Source organism: Argopecten irradians, chromosome 6, assembly GCF_041381155.1.
Source record: "Argopecten irradians isolate NY chromosome 6, Ai_NY, whole genome shotgun sequence".
Lineage (NCBI taxonomy): Eukaryota > Metazoa > Mollusca > Bivalvia > Pectinida > Pectinidae > Argopecten > Argopecten irradians.
Window position 1 is genome coordinate 40,790,682 of NC_091139.1, and position 24,665 is coordinate 40,815,346.

The window sequence follows — 24,665 nt, forward strand, 5'->3', positions numbered from 1 at the left end:
CTTGTCCTTCTGAACTAATCTATTGTATATATTACAGGTGTAAATATATCTATGTTTAGATCTTGTCCTTCTGATCTTGTCCTTGTGAACTAATCTATTGTATATATTACAGGTGTAAATATATCTATGTTTAGATCTTGTCCTTCTGATCTTGTCCTTGTGAACTAATCTATTGTATATATTACAGGTGTAAATATATCTATGTTTAGATCTTGTCCTTCTGACCTTGTCCTTCTGATCTAATCTATTGTATATATTACAGGTGTAAATATATCTATGTTTAGATCTTGTCCTACTGATCTTGTCCTTGTGAACTAATCTATTGTATATATTACAGGTGTAAATATATCTATGTTTAGATCTTGTCCTTCTGATCTTGTCCTTGTGAACTAATCTATTGTATATATTACAGGTGTAAATATATCTATGTTTAGATCTTGTCCTTCTGATCTTGTCCTTGTGAACTAATCTATTGTATATATTACAGGTGTAAATATATCTATGTTTAGATCTTGTCCTAATGATCTTGTCCTTCTGAACTAATCTATTGTATATATTACAGTGTAAATATATCTATGTTTAGATCTTGTCCTTCTGATCTTGTCCTTGTGAACTAATCTATTGTATATATTACAGTGTAAATATATCTATGTTTAGATCTTATCCTTCTGATCTTGTCCTTTGAACTAATTATTGTATATATTACAGGTGTAAATATATCTATGTTTAGATCTTGTCCTTCTGATCTTGTCCTTGTGAACTAATCTATTGTATATATTACAGTGTAAATATATCTATGTTTAGATCTTGTCCTTCTGATCTTGTCCTTGTGAACTAATCTATTGTATATATTACAGGTGTAAATATATCTATGTTTAGATCTTGTCCTACTGATCTTGTCCTTGTGAACTAATCTATTGTATATATTACAGGTGTAAATATATCTATGTTTAGATCTTGTCCTTCTGATCTTGTCCTTGTGAACTAATCTATTGTATATATTACAGGTGTAAATATATCTATGTTTAGATCTTGTCCTTCTGATCTTGTCCTTGTGAACTAATCTATTGTATATATTACAGGTGTAAATATATCTATGTTTAGATCTTGTCCTTCTGATCTTGTCCTTGTGAACTAATCTATTGTATATATTACAGGTGTAAATATATCTATGTTTAGATCTTGTCCTACTGATCTTGTCCTTGTGAACTAATCTATTGTATATATTACAGGTGTAAATATATCTATGTTTAGATCTTGTCCTTCTGATCTTGTCCTTGTGAACTAATCTATTGTATATATTACAGGTGTAAATATATCTATGTTTAGATCTTGTCCTACTGATCTTGTCCTTGTGAACTAATCTATTGTATATATTACAGTGTAAATATATCTATGTTTAGATCTTGTCCTTCTGATCTTGTCCTTGTGAACTAATCTATTGTATATATTACAGGTGTAAATATATCTATGTTTAGATCTTGTCCTTCTGATCTTGTCCTTGTGAACTAATCTATTGTATATATTACAGTGTGTAAATATATATCATGTTTAGATCTTATTTGATCTTGTCCTTCTGACTTGTCCTTGTGAACTAATCTATTGTATATATTACAGGTGTAAATATATCTATGTTTAGATCTTGTCCTACTGATCTTGTCCTTGTGAACTAATCTATTGTATATATTACAGGTGTAAATATATCTATGTTTAGATCTTGTCCTACTGATCTTGTCCTTGTGAACTAATCTATTGTATATATTACAGGTGTAAATATATCTATGTTTAGATCTTGTCCTTCTGATCTTGTCCTTGTGAACTAATCTATTGTATATATTACAGTGTAAATATATCTATGTTTAGATCTTGTCCTACTGATCTTGTCCTTGTGAACTAATCTATTGTATATATTACAGGTGTAAATATATCTATGTTTAGATCTTGTCCTACTGATCTTGTCCTTGTGAACTAATCTATTGTATATATTACAGGTGTAAATATATCTATGTTTAGATCTTGTCCTTCTGACCTTGTCCTTCTGAACTAATCTATTGTATATATTACAGTGTAAATATATCTATGTTTAGATCTTGTCCTACTGATCTTGTCCTTGTGAACTAATCTATTGTATATATTACAGGTGTAAATATATCTATGTTTAGATCTTGTCCTACTGATCTTGTCCTTGTGAACTAATCTATTGTATATATTACAGTGTAAATATATCTATGTTTAGATCTTGTCCTTCTGATCTTGTCCTTGTGAACTAATCTATTGTATATATTACAGGTGTAAATATATCTATGTTTAGATCTTGTCCTTCTGATCTTGTCCTTGTGAACTACTATCTACTGTGATATATATACAGGTGTAAATATATCTATGTTTAGATCTTGTCCTTCTGATCTTGTCCTTGTGAACTAATCTATTGTATATATTACAGTGTAAATATATCTATGTTTAGATCTTGTCCTACTGATCTTGTCCTTGTGAACTAATCTATTGTATATATTACAGTGTAAATATATCTATGTTTAGATCTTGTCCTACTGATCTTGTCCTTGTGAACTAATCTATTGTATATATTACAGGTGTAAATATATCTATGTTTAGATCTTGTCCTTCTGATCTTGTCCTTGTGAACTAATCTATTGTATATATTACAGGTGTAAATATATCTATGTTTAGATCTTGTCCTTCTGATCTTGTCCTTCTGAACTAATCTATTGTATATATTACAGGTGTAAATATATCTATGTTTAGATCTTGTCCTTCTGATCTTGTCCTTGTGAACTAATCTATTGTATATATTACAGGTGTAAATATATCTATGTTTAGATCTTGTCCTTCTGATCTTGTCCTTGTGAACTAATCTATTGTATATATTACAGGTGTAAATATATCTATGTTTAGATCTTGTCCTAATGATCTTGTCCTTGTGAACTAATCTATTGTATATATTACAGGTGTAAATATATCTATGTTTAGATCTTGTCCTACTGATCTTGTCCTTGTGAACTAATCTATTGTATATATTACAGTGTAAATATATCTATGTTTAGATCTTGTCCTACTGATCTTGTCCTTGTGAACTAATCTATTGTATATATTACAGGTGTAAATATATCTATGTTTAGATCTTGTCCTACTGATCTTGTCCTTCTGATCTAATCTATTGTATATATTACAGGTGTAAATATATCTATGTTTAGATCTTGTCCTACTGATCTTGTCCTTCTGAACTAATCTATTGTATATATTACAGGTGTAAATATATCTATGTTTAGATCTTGTCCTTCTGATCTTGTCCTTCTGAACTAATCTATTGTATATATTACAGTGTAAATATATCTATGTTTAGATCTTTCCTTCTGATCTTGTCCTTGTGAACTAATCTAATAGTGTAAATATATCTATGTTTAGATCTTGTCCTATGACTTGTCCTTGTGAACTAATCTATTGTATATATTACAGTGTAAATATATCTATGTTTAGATCTTGTCCTTCTGACCTTGTCCTTCTGAACTAATCTATTGTATATATTACAGGTGTAAATATATCTATGTTTAGATCTTGTCCTACTGATCTTGTCCTTCTGAACTAATCTATTGTATATATTACAGGTGTAAATATATCTATGTTTAGATCTTGTCCTTCTGATCTTGTCCTTGTGAACTAATCTATTGTATATATTACAGGTGTAAATATATCTATGTTTAGATCTTGTCCTTCTGATCTTGTCCTTGTGAACTAATCTATTGTATATATTACAGGTGTAAATATATCTATGTTTAGATCTTGTCCTTCTGACCTTGTCCTTCTGATCTAATCTATTGTATATATTACAGGTGTAAATATATCTATGTTTAGATCTTGTCCTTCTGACCTTGTCCTTCTGATCTAATCTATTGTATATATTACAGGTGTAAATATATCTATGTTTAGATCTTGTCCTACTGATCTTGTCCTTCTGAACTAATCTATTGTATATATTACAGGTGTAAATATATCTATGTTTAGATCTTGTCCTTCTGATCTTGTCCTTCTGATCTAATCTATTGTATATATTACAGGTGTAAATATATCTATGTTTAGATCTTGTCCTGATTGCTTCTGATCTTGTCCTTCTGAACTAATCTATTGTATATATTACAGGTGTAAATATATCTATGTTTAGATGATCCTTTGATCTTGTCTTTGACTTTCCTTCTGACCTTGTCCTTCTGATCTAATCTATTGTATATATTACAGGTGTAAATATATCTATGTTTAGATCTTGTCCTTCTGACCTTGTCCTTCTGACCTTGTCCTTCTGAACTAATCTATTGTATATATTACAGGTGTAAATATATCTATGTTTAGATCTTGTCCTTATGATCTTGTCCTTCTGATCTAATCTATTGTATATATTACAGTGTAAATATATCTATGTTTAGATCTTGTCCTACTGATCTTGTCCTTGTGAACTAATCTATTGTATATATTACAGGTGTAAATATATCTATGTTTAGATCTTGTCCTTCTGATCTTGTCCTTGTGATCTAATCTATTGTATATATTACAGGTGTAAATATATCTATGTTTAGATCTTGTCCTACTGATCTTGTCCTTGTGAACTAATCTATTGTATATATTACAGGTGTAAATATATCTATGTTTAGATCTTGTCCTTCTGACCTTGTCCTTCTGATCTAATCTATTGTATATATTACAGGTGTAAATATATCTATGTTTAGATCTTGTCCTTCTGACCTTGTCCTTCTGATCTAATCTATTGTATATATTACAGGTGTAAATATATCTATGTTTAGATCTTGTCCTACTGATCTTGTCCTTGTGAACTAATCTATTGTATATATTACAGGTGTAAATATATCTATGTTTAGATCTTGTCCTAATGATCTTGTCCTTCTGACCTTGTCCTTCTGATCTAATCTATTGTATATATTACAGGTGTAAATATATCTATGTTTAGATCTTGTCCTACTGATCTTGTCCTTGTGAACTAATCTATTGTATATATTACAGGTGTAAATATATCTATGTTTAGATCTTGTCCTACTGATCTTGTCCTTGTGAACTAATCTATTGTATATATTACAGGTGTAAATATATCTATGTTTAGATCTTGTCCTTCTGATCTTGTCCTTGTGAACTAATCTATTGTATATATTACAGGTGTAAATATATCTATGTTTAGATCTTGTCCTTCTGATCTTGTCCTTGTGAACTAATCTATTGTATATATTACAGGTGTAAATATATCTATGTTTAGATCTTGTCCTTCTGACCTTGTCCTTGTGAACTAATCTATTGTATATATTACAGGTGTAAATATATCTATGTTTAGATCTTGTCCTAATGATCTTGTCCTTCTGAACTAATCTATTGTATATATTACAGGTGTAAATACCTGACTCATCATTTCATTGTATTCTTTCTTCACCGCCTCCTTGAGCTGCTGGCGTTGGCCTTCATGGCCAGACAACGGTAAACTTATACCTTCCCCGACCAACTCATCTCCATCTTTCTTTTTTGATGGAGGAATAAGCTAGAATATTGAGAAATTTCGTTTCAATAAGTCACTCTTTGGCATCATTTATAATTTGATACATTTCAGTTGAAGACAGTCTTAAAACATCACAAAATATTTCTCATAATTACATAAACATTCTATATACATAACATCAAAATAAAAGGAGAATTAACTCCTGAGACAAAATAGTATATTCTGGTGTCTTCTAACAAAGCTTGATGCCAATATGTTTCAGCCTTAAGGTAGGCTGTCATCAGGGCACAGCCTACATGGTGTACATATAGTAGAGTATAACAATGGAGGTCATGTGACATGTTCATATATAAACAGTCAAATAATGACAAACAAAGCATTACAGTATACTAGTGCATTGGTACCTTAGCGACCATTTCATTGTATTCTGTTTTCCTCTCTTCCTCCAGTTGTTTTTTCCGTTGTTTGTGACTCGAGTCTGAGATACATAGACTCATCTCCTTCCCAGATACAATCAGATTTTTGCTTGTTGGTTTTGTATCCTAGTTTTAGAGCAAGGTAACAAAATTCTGAATTTTTTCTGAGTGTTCTCAACTCTCTTATTTGGAACTATTCAACAACACATCATAAATTGTATAAAAATATTAATTTGTTTTTCTAAAATTCTGAATCATTTCTCCAAAAATCACAAAAACACAATATAAATATTTATACAACAATAAACTCTAAATCTACCCACATTGTGCATATGTACCTTTAAAACCATATCATTATATTCTTTATTGCGTTGGTCCTCCAGTTGTTTTTTACGTTGTTTGTTACTCGAGATACGGAGACTGACCCCTTCCCCAAAGTCCTGTGGGATAGCTTTATCCTTTTTATCGTACTGATCGTTTGTAAATAAATGTAAATGAAATGTGAGAAGGTAAATCGTGCTATGATGATTTTGAGATAAAGTAAAACCCCTTTAACTCGAACAGCAGGGAACCAGATCGATAGTTCGAAGAATAGAGGGTATTTGACTCATCCGAGATTGGTCATGATTGATTATCGACAGTCAAATGTCTTGTCTCAAAATATGACAAACAATGCATGTCAATGACATTTTAATTACCGTGATTGTGTGCATTTTGATTTTTCATGAAAGAGGAATATGATTGCAATATCAGTTTTGAAACATATGTATTTTATGAAATTAAGTTTTTAAAAATTTTCTCAAGGGCTGAACACTTATTCCACAAATACATGGTTTAAAGTAATGTATTTGATGAAACAGGGATATATTTCTGTTCGAGGAAAAAGGGGTATTCGACGAAAAGCTGTTTGAGCTATCCAGGCAGGCTCGAATGGAGAGTATTCGAGGAATGTGGGTTAGAGTTAGAGGGGTTATACTGTAAAATAAATTTTATCCAAACTTTTCTGAATACGTTTTAAATTTCACTGTGTAAAATCCACAATGCAAGTAACAAAGCAATACACTGGCAATCTATTAAATTAGCCCATCAGCATATCACTGACACAATGCAACTCAAATAATCACCAGGTAAGGGAGATAACTCATGATTCTTCATGGAAGCACTTGATTTATAAGCAAGGCAGAAAGATCTTAAAAAATGTTATAAACCTGGATTAAATAGATTACCAAAAACCAAATGGTGTCTCCTTTGGAGCAATAATTTGACTTTTTTAATTTGTATAAAATAACTTTGTATTCTATCTTCAAGAAAACAGTCAAAATTTGTTAACATTTTGAGGGTCAAATGGCAATGTAACTTAATAAAAATCTAATCTCTGCAATATGAAGTTACAAGAATTTAGTGCGAATTAAGATACCCAAGTTGATGAGACTATACATCAAGAAAAGACATTTACGAACTGTGCAGGTATACCTGAGCTAACATAGCATTATATTCTTGGTTTCTTTCCTCGACCAGTTTTTTCTGACGCTGTGTATGACTAGATATCGGAAGGCTCACACCTTCGTCAACATCATCCTTCTCACCAGAATTTTCATCAGTTTTCTTTTTTTTCAGAAAATAAAAGACAGAGAAACAACATATTTAAGTAAAAAATAAAATTGGCCTACTCAGATATACCATAAAAAGAGATATTAAACCTGTCAATCACAAAAAAATTTGTTAAAGAAATATGAACAAAACCTTAATATGACATGATTCGGACTAACATTTCACAAAATCATTGCACAGAGTAAGATATTAATTTAACCAATTTGTAAAGAAATCAAATAAAGAAACCTGCACAGTTTTCATATTTTCAATTTGTGGCACTTTTAAAGGGGCTCTTATTGGGCTGAATGTGGTATTTGCATAAAATCTACATTTATGTACATACATTATGCAACAGGTTTTCAACACACAATTCTCACAAAATATATTATATATCATACATTTAATTATACTTTAAAAACATAGAATGTGTTCATCACTTCAGATCTCTGTAAAAAACTGTAGAAGATCCAGTACCATATACATGGAAACTTGTTTATAACTAAGTCCAACAGTTCTAAAAATCAAAACAACTGCATAATAATTACTAGTTTTATACAATACTAGAAATAGACATTCATTTTAATCTCATTAAACCAATAAACAATAAAACCTGACCTTATATCATCTACCAAATTAATGGCAATACATGTAAACATACAAAATGTACATGTGTATTACATGTGATGAGCGAGTTATCAAGCCTGTTAAAGTGGCCAGCAATAAAACCTGATTAAAAGTAAACTCCAAACCTCCACCATTACACACAGTAGTACAATCCACACCACAGGGCTGGTTAATGCAGTGTTAGATAATGTTATGTACATGTACATGATGTAATATGTCAGAACACCTGATAATTTGTAGACAAGTAGGACATGTATTTTATGTAGATTTATACACTTTTCTATCAGCATATGTAGGCTAATGATCAGGCCTCAATATGACCTGAATAAGCTTGTCTGGTCTTTGTGTTACCTAAATAAGCTTGTCAGGTCTCTGTGTTACCTAAATAAGCTTGTCAGATTTTTGTGTTACCTGAATAAGCTTGTCAGGTCTTAATGTTACCTGAATAAGCTTAAGCTTGTCAGGTCTCTGTGTTACCTGAATAAGCTTGTCAGGTCTCTGTGTTACCTTAATAAGCTACTAGGGCTGTAACGAGTATCCGAGTACTCAAGTATTCACGAATTATTGAGAAAGATCGGATACGAATATTCGTTACTCCTGATATTTGTGGATCGCGATCTTTCAAAAGCGAAAAACAATACCTTCTTTAATGCTGTCATAGCTCAAAAATGTGAAGGAATGTACAATAAAATCTGAATATCATCGATGTTTTCACTTTGAAGTAGACCGGAAGTACACAAGAGCTGCGTGAAGTAAAGCTAGCAACATGTTATTTTCGTATCCACGCTTCGATGCAATTTTGTTGATTTCTAGAGATGTAAAAGATTATAATCCTTAATAATAATAATAATGATAAAACATAATTATTGAATTCTAGAGATGTAAAAGATTATAATTGATTTTGTTTTCATTACGGGTCGGAAATATGTAAAAATACGAATATATTATATTAGGCTACTGAGTACTGTAGATGTGAACCCCATGTCAAAAACGAAAGTAACTAGGCTAATTATGAGTCAAAATCATAAATAACCTGATTGAAAATAAAAACTATAGGCCTAAAACCAAATTATATTGTAACTACTCTTACAGATTTAAACATTTTTTTCTTCATCTCAATGTTTTTCTGTATTCGACCAAAAAAAAGTAACAGTGAAAATGTTTTGATATGGTGATTTATGCCTTACCATGATAATTTATATACAGTGTACCAGTTCACAGATGGTTTGACTATTGATTCATGCCATAATTGATGTGCAGTAGTATTTTTGAGATGACGTCATTTCAAAATTCAAATGATTTGATTTTTTTTACTGTTGCAGTGACTGAATCCTGCTGTACTTCCCCTGTAACTCTATATATTGCTTAATGATAAGGAATGTAAAACTGCTAAAAATGGTTTTGTTATCAATCAAACATTTATCAATATAAGAGCAGTATTGATTTATCAATAAAAACAGTTTTACTTCAATTGAATCTTTTGCTTCTATCTAACTGGTGATTCGTGGTCCGATCTGTGAATCGTCAACCCTGAATCGTGGATCGGATCGGATCGCCACATGTTAGACAATCCACAGCCCTATAAGCTAGTCAGATTTCTGTGTTACCTGAATAAGCTTGTCAGGTCTCTGTGTTACCTTAATAAGCTTCTCAGATCTCTGTGTTACCTGGATAAGCTTGTCAGATCTTTGTGTTACCTGAAAAAGCTTGCCACGGCTTTATGCTACCTGAATAAGCTATTAAAACTGAAATTCAAATCATCATGCCTCCAAGTGACCACCTGAATAGGCTTATAAGCTAAGACCTTCCCGTTTCCTGAATAAGATAGTAACAGTGTTAATGAATCCCCACATTAAATCACACATCTATTCTACATCACACTGATCACCCACATCAGTGGCAGGACTGTGTACCTTAGTTCTCCTGCCATACTCCTCATGGTATCCCGGAATGTACTCAGAGTTTGGACGCCGTCTGGTCGGAAATACATCTTCGTGGTAATGGTCATCAAACCGGACATGGACAGTAGATGGTCTTCCTTCCTCTAACAGTCGCCTTTCCTCCTCCAACTTCCTGTTCTGTTCATCCTCAAAGTCCTGTCGTTTCCTCTTTTCCTCCTCCTGCCTTTTTCTCCCTTTCTCAAGCTGCTTAAACATCCCTTCATCTTTCTGCTGTTCCTTCCTCAGCTTCCTCTTCTCCTCCACCTCTTGTCTGTTTTTATCTCGTATTTGATTAAGAACACTTTCCTGATGCTTCACCTGCAGTATTCTTTTTTCTTCTTCTTCCCTCTGTCGTTTGTCTGCTATCTGTCTTTGCAGTTCCTCCTGATATTCCTTGTCTGCTTGTGCCTGCATCCTCAGTTCTTTCTCTCTCCGTCGTTCCTCCTCCACTTGCCTTCGGTTATCTTCTTCAAGCATTCGCTTGATTCTTAGTTTATTTTCCAGTTCCTGACGTCTTTTCACTATCTCCAGTTGTTTGCGGATATTTTCATCATTTTCAAGTTCTGCTTGCCTCCTCTTTCTCGCCTTCTCCTCCATGTGGTCCCGGATCTCCACATGTTTTATCACACTCTTATCATAGAGGTGAGGTTCCACTCGCTGTGTATTCTCAGACTGAGGCTGTGGCCTTGATCTTTGATATGAGGCTGGCTGGTTGGTTTGCTGAATTGAAAAGCTTGTGGCTGACTTTGATATAGAATTAAGGGAGCTATCTTGTTAAGGCGTGTTTTACAACATTCATCACGCACAGTGAACACAGCCTCAGTGCTTTATACATTATAGCTATGTAAAAATGCCACATTAAGATTCTATTTCAGTTCAGATTACTTGTAAAAGCAAGAACATCTTTCAAATCAGTAATGTTACAGTATTTTAAATGTGAAAAATGAACATGATCATTATGAAGATAATTATATAATAAATGAAGGTTTACACTTACAAACGTAATACCTCTATAGCTATCTTCTGTGAGTTAATTTTTATCACACATCTATCAGAACAACAGATGAGTTTTCTTGTCTTACTATTCCACACACATGTCCCTGCAGGTGCTTGTTAGTCTACATTTATACCAGAATGTGACACACCTGTAGATACACACCTGTTGATTCAACAACACAATAAACTAAATAACAATGCCATGCAACTACACCTGTAATAGAATTCATTTCTTAAAAACATGATAACTTGTCTCACCTGTTGAGGTTGTCTGTAGTCCTCCTGGGGTGGGGGATATCGGTCTGACAGCCCCTGGGGTGGGGCAAATCTGTCTGATGAGCCATAATCATCTAGTCTTGGACTGAGGTCCACAGGTGGTCGGCGTTCCTCGTAAGAATTTCGGGGAGAAATCTCATCTATCTCTCTCTGCAGTGCATCCTGCTGCTGCTGTCGCCGCTAGTAACAGAATATTAAATATATTAGCTGGAATCTTAACGTATACATGTACATAGTAACAAATCGACCAGGTGTAACAAGTACAATTTTATTGAAAGGATTGCTAAGCTTTTACCTGATAACATTTGGTGGAAAATTTAGTGAATTTAGCATATGCAGCAAACAATCTTTCAATAAACATTGTAACATATATTTAAAAATTACCTGCTGTTTTTTTCCATTATTCAATTTGTTACAATAAAATCATATTTCTTTTTTTTTTTATTAAATTAATATCAAGAATTATATATCAAACACCTAATAATCTGAAAAAAGTGAAATAGGATGATAGACTTAAAGCGTTAAGTTTGTAAACCCTTTGTAAACCCTTTGGTCCAAGCCTCAAATAAATCTTGTAATTTAAGATTGATGAAACACTTCAAGTTTAGAATTAAAATCAGAATGGCCTAAATCTATAGAGAGATATTAATGCTCCTTTAGAGAGGAAAGTTCTGGTATAAATCCAGGGAAGCAGTGCTCCCTTTTCTAATCTACCATTTGTACCATTTCAAAGCAATGTTTTTCTTTCATTCAATTTGATATGTACATGTGCCTATGAATCTGATTCTCCCCTAAATTCTCACAATGAACTCTTCCATCTTCAGAATAGCAATTATTATTAACATGCATTCAAATGTGCTGTTATGGATGAATGAGTTGAAAAGACAATATTTATAGAACCCTATTTTTGTGGTTTAAACATCTTTGCAATCTTTATATGTACAAACTGGATGGCAAAATATAGCAATACTGTGAAATGGTATTAAAAGAATTTGTTCAGGTCAACATTAATATTAGTGCAAATAAATGGAAAAAGAGAAAGAAATCATGAAACTGAACAAAACATCAACAAGTAATTGCTTTATAACTGTGGCTTCCTGAAACAGAAGTGTTCTGAAGACATACATGCTATAAACATGTGCATTGTTGGCTTTGTGGGTGCAACTCTTTCCCTAAGCTTTGTCTAGTCTATAAAGCCTTGTATCACACAAGTAATTTAAGTCCAGATTCTTAAATGTTGTAATGACAACAACCCTGTAATACCAAGCTTCCATATACCACAAACTATAACCTCAGAAACACAGACATAACAACTAGCCCTCAAAATAACCCGACAATTCACTCAAATAACTTGTATTTCTGTAAAGATGGGACAAGCAATTAAAGTACAAGTTTCCTGAAAAACAAAGGACAATAATGAAAGGTCATATAAGACCTACAATATACAATGTATTTTTACAATCTTGCAAATCATATTAATAGATTGAAAAACATCTTTTGCATTTCTTGACCTTGACCAGTCAAATGACCTTGACCTAGAATGACCTTGAGTTATACCTGTAGTGCCTCAACTTCCTCTGGTCGTGTTGGAAGATCTCTGATGCGTGCCCGTATACGTTCCGCCTGAAGCTGCATTCCTGGATCGCTGAATTCCGGGGAGGGTGATCTCCGACGGGGCTGTAACCAAGGTAACAGTGTGAGGGTGAAACAGCATGTTATTAGTTTTTGGTAGTGTAGGAGGGAATATTGAGTCAGTTTGTTGCACATAATTATCTCCCCTTGGGGCAGGTATCATGTGATTATTTTGTGTGGGAAAATTGTGCTTTCTCTAAATTAATCAAGGCACTCAAACAATTTATTAGTAGTATTTAATAATTGCTCCCAAGAGAAGACAGTTCTGCAAATGAATGACTCAGCAAACAGTATGAAAATTTGAGAATAGAGGGAGTGTCAATTATAGGCTCACTGGCCAGGAGAGAGAGGGTCATTTATCACAGTGTAGACACATGTACATGATGTGAATAGTTGTCTGTGATTGTGGGTACAATCATGTGGAGATTGGTTCTAGACACCTTAGACAAAGTGAAGAGAGACAGATACCTGTGATTCCTGAAGCCTCACATCTCTCACTGCCGGTTGTTGAGCCAACATTTTACTGAACTGTTTTTGCTTTCTTTCCTCAGCTTCATTCTGATAGCCTTTCCGATCAGTTACCTCCCCTTGTCTAGGAGAGACTGTAATCAGAGGCTGCTTGTTTGGATAGTCTCGCTTTAACTTTATCAAGGCTTGTTCTCGCTTTTGCTGCAACAGACAATAGAGTGCCATTTTATCAGCTGTATTCATAAATTTTACACAAAATCTACAGATGCATGAATTACAATAGCATTATTCTGCTTCGTTAAAACTTTTGAAATTTTATCCTTATCCAGAACTGATATTTTTTTTATCAAAATTAACTTTTGACCTCTAAGATTATAAAATATATGATATAACCATCACTACTATTCAGTTTTTACTATGGATACTTTCTGACTATAACCATGGATACTGTATGACCATTACTACCTGGATACTTTCTGGCTACTGTAGGACTGTAACTATGGATACATTATGGCCATAACTGTGGATACTGAATGACCATTACTACCTGGATACTTTCTGGCTCCTGTAGGACTGTAACTATGGATACATTATGGCCATAACAGTGGATACTGTATGACCATTACTATCTGGCTACTTTCTGGCTACTGAAGGACTGTAACTATGGATACATTATGGCCATAACCATGGATACTGTACCTTTTCTAAGTCCTCCTTGTACTGCCTCTTGCGGTCGGGCTCCCGTTCACGTTTGAACTCTTCGTATTCTCCAAACTTCATGCCCTCCAGAGGGGGAGTAGGTTCCTTCTTCAATAAACGACCCTGGTTCTATAGCAACCCAGAAATTACCAAACAACATAAACTTCTTTTTAATCAGGTTTAAAACAATGCAAAATTTCAACAACCTCATTAAATTTCAACGTAGAACAGTAGAACAAAACGTTTGATTCCAAGTTAAGTTTACCAATCCTTTATGATTGTAACATTGACAATACAGTTTCAAGAATTCCTCGAATGAAGATATGTTGATTACTATAATTAGCCCGAAAAAAATTGGTTATATTGTACAGAAATGCAATTATTATTTTTAGGAACTTAAAATTTCTATAAACAATTCCAAGCAACCTTAACGAAAGGAATGTGTTCATGAAAATTGGTTTTGACCTGCCAAAATGAACAGTACAGTACATTTATCGCACAAAAACAAATTTCTACTTTTAATAAGTGGCATTGACTTTTGCTTTCAAACCTTGAACATGAACCCAAGCAAAGCACTTTCGTAAGTGATCAGTCCTGAGGATCTAATGTTACTACACAGAAACCTATATGGAATGTCACCAAGACTGCAGATACTGCCAACATACTGACACATCTTTGCAGTGCGCTCAGAGAACAAAAAGTTTTTACTTTGTTTCCAAATATTACCCGAGAACCCCAGGGCCCCGACCCTGACCTAACCAAACAAGTGGTAGATTGTTATGGCCTTGTGCTGTGTATGGTAGTCTTTAGGTATGTGGCATTTTCTACGTCTGAACATATTCCTGATAAATTCTTTTAAAATGGTATAGCTATATTCAAGGATAAGTAGGGAGGGAGAAAGCTGAAGTTTCTGAAGTAAAACCACAACCATTGACCTACAGCCTCTATCTGGCACCTACATATGTGCCTCAGTGAAGTACTAGTGGTAGAATGAGATAGCTATTAAATTTACAGAATTATAACAGAATAGTGAAGCCTCGAAGGTTCTTTTTACAAATAGTTTTGCTTTCTTTATTTCTGTAATGAGTCCAATGGCAGCCATGATAATAATAATCGAAGTACAAATTCTAACAGGAAATGTCACCACAAGCTTTTTACCTGTTTTGATTTGAGAAATTTATTATAATCTTTGCGTTTATCATCCTGAAATCCCTTCTCCCAGTCCTCAAAGTTGACAGTGTGTTTCTTCCCCCTGTTGCCTTGCTGAGCTGGAAGCTGAGTGTGGCCTGTCTGATCCCAGGTAAGTCTACCAGTAGGGGGCTGGCCCTTTAGGGGCAACGGAGCAGAGAATGAGACAGACATACAGAGGACCAAAGATTGGTCAGGTCGCAGAATGGAACACGACTTAATTAGTGAAACAAATGAAATGATACCACAATAAAATGGCTGTACATATATACAGTAATGAACCAAATAAATCACTCTGACTGCATAAAAGCAGGACATAGGAATGGCAAACCAGATGGATTGGTATGACCAAAGAAGGGCAGACAGCTGTCAACAGTTGAGCAATAATTAAAGTGTTAGAAGCACACACTGATAAAACACTGCAACCAAAAAATGGTTATCTGCTTTGAAGATGTCAGCTAGCAAAGACAAACACTGGCTATAGTTATGGTAGACTGGTCTCACAAAATATTTCACACGGCAAAATACATTCCTTCTTGTAATGGTTATAGTGTATATAATTTCCTCTATGTAAACTGGCAGCATTCTGTGTAAAAGTGAGATCTCCGCATTACCTAGCAGGTGAAGCAAAGCCATCCTTATGTAGCCATAGGATTTTAACACACAAGCACTATATATACTTTTGGCTGGTTAATAAATACAGCAATTTAATTTGTACTCCCAATATCTAATGTAGGCATATGATATGAACAATTGGCATCCTTCTGATATCAATAGAATAATTAAACAAGATTGAAAGTCAGAGGTTAGAAGTCGATCAGATACTGTCATAGTTCTGACTATAAACGATGCCAACTAGCAATCCTACAGAGTTACTTCAATAACTTCGCGGGAAACCAAAGTTTTTGGGTTCCGGGGGAAGTATGGTCGAAAGCTGAAACTTGAGTTTTTTATACATTCTTTGAAACAAGCATTTTCTGGGACTTTTTTTCAAGGTTTGATTCAAATTAAGTTCTAAGAATGACTGGAAACTGTTTGGGTACACTCATTGACTGACGGTAGTACTTTTATTCTTAATTGGTGACATCTTGACCCCTTTTAATTGCTCTCCCATGACAATTTGATATACCTTGCACCTGTTATCATATCTTATGATAACCCAGTGCTACAGCGACTGGCACACATAAACCCATCCAACCTGCCGCCACCCACCACATTATAGAAATTAAACATAATACTGGCCACCAATGAACCACATGTAACACAAGGTAATTGTTATAATGTAACACAAAACCATCTGATGTGTAACACAATGAAAAACTAAAACGTAGAGAACTAAATGATTGTAACGAGATAGGGTATGTAATGTTTATACACCTGCAAAAGCAAAACCAACTTGAATCATTGACATTTGCAACAAAACAGGTTTTGCTAGGACAAAGTGGCCTGTTCGGTATGTTGTATGCATTATTGATGGTGTCTGTATTTTTATGTTTCCATTTGATTCTTCAGCTCCAACAATTCAACACAGCACTGACTTCTATTCTAGCCAGCGGTACCACAGTGAGGGTAGGGAGTCCTACAGGTCAGATGTGGTGTACCATGAACACAACGGTCATTCTACTACCATTTAGGTTTTACCCAGGGTAACTAGAGGTAACACTAGTATCCTCACTTACTTGGTACCACAGTGAGGGTAGGGAGTCCTACAGGTCAGATGTGGTGTACCATGAACACAACGGTCATTCTACTACCATTTAGGCTTTACCCAGGGTAACTAGAGGTAACACTAGTACCCTCACTTTCTCGCACAATCCAATGTTTGCTTGGCAAATTCTATCTCTAACACAAGATTGTGTTGACAAAATCAAAACTTGTATAAGATTGCCCTAATACCTTCTGTAAGTAGTCCTGATATTCCTGGCGCTTGTTCTCCATCATTTCTCTCTTAACCACATCATAGTTGTACAAATCCCGGGGAGACTGTGAGTTCTAGCAAAGTAACACACACTATAATGTCTCAACACACATTATTGATGTAAAACACGTCCATACAATCTGGCAAAATAACGTCTAATAAAAACATATTATTGATATTAATCACTTCAACACTATCTGGCAAAATAATGTCTAAAAAACACTTATTATAAACAAAATCTACAATAAAATCTGGCAAAAGATCTAAATACCTATAAAGGACACTGCATAGACCTTTATTTTTTCAAAGGTAAACTCACATAACGTTATCAATGAAAAATGTTTATCACAATGTAAATACAGGTGTATTGATATTACATATCATACATACATACAGAATTTAGTGTTAGAAAAACTTAATATTTTTGCCTTTGACACTGATCAAAATGCACACACAAATGAACAAATATATATATATGTCCCCTTCTAATCCCCAGAGACAATCTATGAAATAAGGTCTGAAACCTATAGTTCTGTGGAAACCTGTGAGGAAATATGACTGTTTCAATAGCAACAGTGACCTTGAATGTAACCTGATCAAGATAACCTTGACCTTGTCCTTGTGCTTGACCTTTTATTTTTCGCTATGAATATATTACATGTGCAATTGGAGGCGGATGCTATAATGGATAATATTGGTAACTAAAGTTGCTCCATCTACTTAGACAACTATAGCTATAGTCCTTTATAGGTATTTGTCTTGGTTAATGATCAGCTGTGACAGTTGTCTGCAGATATATCAATTTGTAAACATATAATCATAAATGTTTAGGGTTTTTATCATGCAAATCAACTTAAAGTATTACATTCATATATCTTCATATGAACTGAAAAAGAAATATCATCAAAACAGCAAGCTATCACAACAATAATTGTTCCGTCTTTTTAATCAGTCACCTGCTTGTAAAATATCTGGATCCGCTAGGACATTTTCTGTATGTTTATAATATCATTCCGTTGTGGTCTGAGAATCACAATCAAAACAATTTGGAATTCAAGAAAAACCTATTTCAAGATTCCAAGACCACACATGTACAATACAACATTCCCCTGAAAACAAACATTCCATATTATGATTGATATTGTAATATATATAAGCACTTTAATGTAAACAAAACATACCCAGGTATATGTATCAAAATATGAAATAAAGTTGTATTAGAGTTCACACACAAAAAGTATGCAATATATAATTTAATGCAAGATAGCTAGGTTATATATCAAACTAAATGGCAATTATATAATTATCAAGTGATTAAGATGTGTAACAACCGTGACTGTTTACTGTATGTGATGTTAACTGATCATGATTGCGTAAAATAGAGATAATTTTACATAAAGAAACTACCAGTATCTGCAGAGTAAGGGGAGATAATTTGTAATCTGTATTAATGTCATCATACTGACAATATAAAACAAACTTTTAAATATCAAATCACAAAGTATGAATATCAAATAGAAAATATCAGTTTACATCTATACATTTCCACTTTCAGATTACTTTCCCTTACTACACAGTAATTTAGTTATTTTTTCGAATATTTCTTCTAAAAGTGAAAAATTACAGCCATACAGATAATAGTGAATCCTCGGTTTGTGAAATGGGATAATTTTACCAATTCCCTACAAATCAAATACGTAATTATAAATCTATTAATATATATGACAATTCAGTGTTTCCCGACACCAACCAACACCTGACAAAGCTTCATATCAATCTGTATAAAACATCTGACAGGGAAAGACAGCTACCTTCAACAAACCACACCTCACCAGACACACATGTATACACTGACGAACTGTGTACACTGACAAACTCTATACAGACAAACTGAATATACCAACACACTTAACACAGAACCATGCATTGTTAGATTCACCGTAAAAACAATTATAATTTTGCATGCATATACCATAGAAACCAAACTCTCTGTTCCAGTACATTAATTTCCAATACATTTACAATTAATGGATGAACTGTCACAGTAAATAATGATACAGCATACATACATGTATTGAGATATCAAACACGTCATTTTTAGACACATCTAATGGATAAACAGTATTACACCAAAACCAAATTTAACCTGGTGGTCAAGCTGGTTTGAATTTTTCAAATGACCACACAACTGAAGCCAATTACATTAACAACTTATACCAGGGGTTGTATTAGACACACTACCATTGACAAAACCATAAACAATGCATTCCTGTAAATGATCCAGACCAAAACCTAGACATGCAGTAGGAATCCTGTACCTTTTTTCCAACATTTGTCCCTTTTTTCTGAAGAAAAAAAAACACAATAATTTTGGTAATTTACTTCTGTTTGATTTTTGTGAGCCGGTTTTAATAGTGTGAATCTCATGTCACCAGTGTTTAATAGAGCTGTATAAAGCCAACGAAAACAGCAAGAAAAAATATTTAAAAAAAAAAATAGAAAAGAAAACAACGTCAATATAATATGCATACAGCAGAATACTGGAATAATAGTAGTCTTAAAACAATGGCATAAAATCCCATGCAAACACAAAAGGCTGTCTCAACAAAACAAAAGGAGAGTTGTAAATCCCCTAACAACTAACTGTATACCAGAAGTTCATTATATTCTTGTTGCCGTTCAGCGTTTAGTCGTAAGCGCACTTTCTCATACTGGCCTAATTTTGAGCTCAACTCTGGTGATGGATAACGCCGTCTTGAGAATGCATTTTCATTCTCATCTTCTTTATTATCTTTCTGATATGTGAACACAAAATTTTGAACTTGAAAAGATCAATATCTTAATTGCAAAATATTGCTTATAATCTCAACATGTTGGTTATCATTTCATTATCATCTTCTTTATTATCAATCATTTGTTCAATGTTTTCTTATATTATATCAAAAGACTTTCAATGGTTAAAGAATAGAGATGCAAATCTGCAATTAATTAAAAACTTGAGTTATGATTATTTAGAACAATAATAAATCCGAAAGAGTAAGTTATATAGTGATCCTGATTAATAGAGAAACTGAAAGAAATCCAATGCTATAAGACTGGACTAGATAACAGAAATGAGAGTGCAGTACAGTGTGATTGTGTGCCAGTTGTACCTGTTCGGCGTACTGATTATTGCCCGATCTGTCCCATTGTCTCCTTCTACCTCTTTCTGTCTCACTGTAATCGTCCTAATAAGTAATGCAAACCATAACTATCTATGCAGACAACTTATATAGAACAGCAAAGTATGTCTACAACTGTGGTTATTGAGAATAAATAACAAGTTTGGACAAATATTTTAAGTTAAAAAATACATAAATAAATCACTAATCTATGGTTAGCACACATAAATTAGTACAATGTATATTGAAATGACCAGACACCCATAAATAATGCAAGCATCATCTCATGTCTCAAATTTTAAGAGGGAAAAGTCAGTCATGTTACCATAGCAATCCTCAGCTTATAGGTCTGGTGAGATCATGATTATCTCGCCTTGGTTAAACACGATATGAAGACCCACCCTTTTCTATTACTTGTCGTTTTCCCCTAATTATGATAATAGCGGTATTTTAGATCAATACACTCCCATCACATTAGGGCAAATACAGGACAGAAATACACTTGACTTTTTGTTTTTTAACATAATATCAGTTTATGTCACAAGTTTGTAAAACACATAATATTGTATGTAACAATGAAGGCCATATCTGTGTGTAGCTATGAAAACGTAGGTAAAATTTTGATCTATTAGTCTACGCACCAAACACTTCACTGCAACATTGTGGTCTCAAAGACGCATTACTGTAAGTAACATCAACCCCATAGATACAAATGATCTATACAGCTAGCCATGCTTTTGTTTATCAAGTTTATGCATTTTATTCTTAGGTAATAAATATGATAAAAGATAATTGTTATGTAAATGCAGCAGGTACATTCAAGATATCTATTTACCTGTATAAGATCAATAAGGATTTACTTTATTTATATTAATTGTCCGATTTCTTTTATATTGTATGATGTATTTATGTTTTGAAGCACCCCAAATTTGTCATTATCAGTATATATAATCACCTATTGATAAAGTGCAAATTTCACATTAAAGGTTTGTGAATACAACAGCACCTAAAATATTTTCTAAACAACAACAAAGAGCTATAATGTATAAATGAATTGAATTGGGATCTTGAGGAATGGAAAAAAAAATAAGATCACAGATTTTTTTTTTTTAAACAAACAAAAATGTAAAGACTATGACTTACAAGCAACATTGATATAATTTAAAACATTACCTGCTAATAGTGTTAGTCTTGTCACTGTGACATAACGCAATTTCAGTTTTTTTAAAATCTATTTCATCATTTTTTTTGTCACTATATTAAAAACTATATACATGTGACACAAATCCAATACCCCACATATTATAATTATTTACCCTATATATACATAACATCAGCAAACAGACAACATATCAATTCAATCCAAATTAATTATTATTATAATAATAATTACAATGATAATGGATTATAAGGATAATAAACTAAACTTTACACAAGATGTGACTTAATAATGATCATGATAACTTACATTAACTGTTCGCCGTTCCTGTTGAAGTTTCTGGCGCTGATCTTTAATGAATCTGTCAATATCATCCCCCTGTCGCTGTTGTACTGCAGCAGCCATACTGGATGTTTGTCTGAGAACAAAATTGAATAAAAGAATAAGTATATTAATTAATACATTTAAAATCATTAAAAAAAAACTTGACCAGTCTGTATGCAAATTGTGTAAAAATTACTTGATTTTATAAAAAGGTCAACTTCAAAATTCAAATGTGTCTTTTACTTTAAAAGAATGTCCTAGTCTTCATCATCAAACTTTTCTGGTACAGCAGAAACTGTTGACTACAATATCTGATCATGCAGTTGATGAATTATCCTTCTGCTGGGGCTCATTTATTTGGTTAAAAGAGTCATTTAGTTATCAAGTCAATGCCAGAGACTCATTTTTTTCTGTCAGGGCACTTGACAGAAATATGTATCTTTTCTATGTTCTCATTATTTGACAAGCTAATTTCACTAGCATCAATCCATCAGTTGATTAAACATACATAATTTGCATATACACACTAGATTCACATATCTGCATGTAGTTTGAAACCATTACTGCACTGAATTGCTTTTGTTGTGAATTAATTGGACCTATGGTATGTGCTTTTATGCAATGCGACATAACACAGTAATGTCATGCATGATCAGTCTTTATTCACTGACTTACCATTTAAATGTTAGAAAAAAAAAGCATGTAACATTTCCTGATACACTCGTGATTTTGACATTTACAATGTATGATTCTGAATGAACAAAAAAATAAATAAAAGATTTTTTTCAGAATCACAGGTGTTACCGACAATGGTCAAAGGACCCGTCCAAAATCATTTCTGTATCACTGTGATAGTTCATCCACAGGTGTTCGTTTCTAATATAAGTATAAGTATAATACTGGGTCAAGGTCTATAACTCGGCCGGCCATATAACACTACCCAATTTCAGAAAAAGTATGATTATTATCCAACCGTATAGGATATAATAATAGAAATACTCTCAATCGACAGCCAGATAATTTATCTTTAATTTGGTATATGATACAATATATATCATGCCGTATAAATGTCACTAGGTATCCAGAAACATCGGAAAACAGCCAGATTTCAACTGGTCGGACACTGTGGTGTCCTCCGATGAACACGCTAGGGCTCTAATGGGTAGTTCAAAAACCACTGCATGTCAACACTTCAGCTTCATAGGAATTAAAGTTTGGTAAAAAACAAACTTACCGGTATGTTAGTGTTTATCTATGTACCATCCATTTGCGAAATACAGCCTTTTGAAATTTCCGATTGAAAAAATGTGTGTCTCTAACCGTCATGTTGATATGTGTGTAGTACATTTGTTTTCTCGGCGTTGATTGGTCAATTAATTTTCGAGAGCCAATCAACGCCGACAAAACAAATCTACTGCACACATACTTACATGGCGGCTAGAGACATAATTTTTTTTCAATCGGAAATTTCAAAGGGCTACGTTAGGCAAATGGATGGTATTTATCCAGGGATTTACTAACCGGTAAGTTTGTTTTCTACCAAACTTTCATTCTTATGACGCTGAAGTGTTGACATGCAGTGGTTTTTGAGCTACCCATTAGAGCCCTGGCGTGTTCATCGGAGGACACCACAGTGTCCGACCAGTTGAAATCTGGCTGTTTTCCGATGTTTTTGGATACCTAGTGACATTTATACGGCATGATATATATTGTATCATATACCAAAATAAAGATAAATTATCTGGCTGTCGATTGAGAGTATTCCTATTATTATATCCTATACGGTTGGTTAATAATCATACTTTTTCTGAAATTGGGTAGTGTTATATGGCCGGCCGAGTTATAGACCTTGACCCAGTATTATACTTATACTTATATTAGAAACGAACACCTGTGGTTCATCAGACATCTCAAAGTTCATGACGGTGTGTAACATTGTATGATTTATCTTTCTCATACTTACCTATATGTGACTGTGTATTATTGAAGTTTATATCCTAAAATGTTGTGAATCCAGCATGCAATACAGAAATTAAAGTTATAGATTGACTTATGAACCTATTTACAGAATCCGGAAAAGATGTTGCCATTGCTTTCAGTACTGAATTTTTCAGTGTTGTGATGTCTGGAAGAGCGTTTATAGCAACAAGATAACATCAATTTTATCCGACTATTCGTCAAGAAGATGTCAATCTGTAGATAAAGTAATTACAAATACCACATATCCCTTCTCCACATCACACTGAATAATCCTAAATACACCGTTGTAATTAGAAAATCGACAATATTTCTTAATGATAACGAGATCCAACTTGAACAGGAAGTACACAAGGAATGCTCAAGAACGCATGCGCACAGGTACCAATTGATAATAAAAACCAAACCAAAATCTGGAAATAAAATCCGAACCTTTTACATTGACGACTATGAAAAAAAATTACAGTAAATGTCGATTATCGATACACTGTGGGAAATAAATAAAAGAGACTTTCATAGAGAATAATTATGAATAATTAATTTATAAATATTATTGCCAAAATGCAATGTAACATGTATGATGTAGGCCTATAGATCTTTGTTATCTTCTTATTCGAACTTGTCGTAAATCATAATAAAGACACTTTTACATTTTAAAAAATCCGTACTTCACTTATTTCCATTTAGTTTTGAAATGTTTATTATTTGGTTGCTTGAGTCTGTATACATATTGAAGCTTATTTGCTCAGGTAAATGTGTCAACACTGAAATTATCGAAGACGAAG

General features: G+C 33.3%; 1 protein-coding gene across 7 annotated transcripts in view; it reads right to left on the reverse strand.

Moving 5' to 3' along the window:
• The window catches only part of LOC138325890 (centrosome and spindle pole-associated protein 1-like), a 108,763-nt gene extending 84,526 nt beyond the window's left edge, over positions 1-24,237 (reverse strand). Inside the window, exons 1-11 of one of the 7 annotated variants that reach the window (XM_069271881.1) lie at positions 23,867-24,237; positions 21,889-21,997; positions 20,412-20,486; positions 19,578-19,604; positions 17,238-17,333; positions 15,312-15,479; positions 14,154-14,282; positions 13,455-13,655; positions 12,912-13,031; positions 11,337-11,534; positions 5,414-5,551 (exon numbers count right to left, since the gene is read on the reverse strand). In XM_069271881.1, the coding sequence (XP_069127982.1) occupies positions 5,414-5,551; positions 11,337-11,534; positions 12,912-13,031; positions 13,455-13,655; positions 14,154-14,282; positions 15,312-15,479; positions 17,238-17,333; positions 19,578-19,604; positions 20,412-20,486; positions 21,889-21,984 (1,248 nt within the window). In that variant the 5' untranslated portion in view covers positions 21,985-21,997; positions 23,867-24,237. Of the gene's footprint in view, positions 1-5,413; positions 5,552-10,055; positions 10,803-11,336; positions 11,535-12,911; positions 13,032-13,454; positions 13,656-14,153; positions 14,283-15,311; positions 15,480-17,237; positions 17,334-19,577; positions 19,605-20,411; positions 20,487-21,888; positions 21,998-23,866 lie in introns of all 7 variants that reach the window. The other 6 variants (XM_069271882.1, XM_069271883.1, XM_069271884.1 and 3 more) reach the window with 6 other exon arrangements.
• Positions 24,238-24,665: the final 428 nt, after the last annotated feature.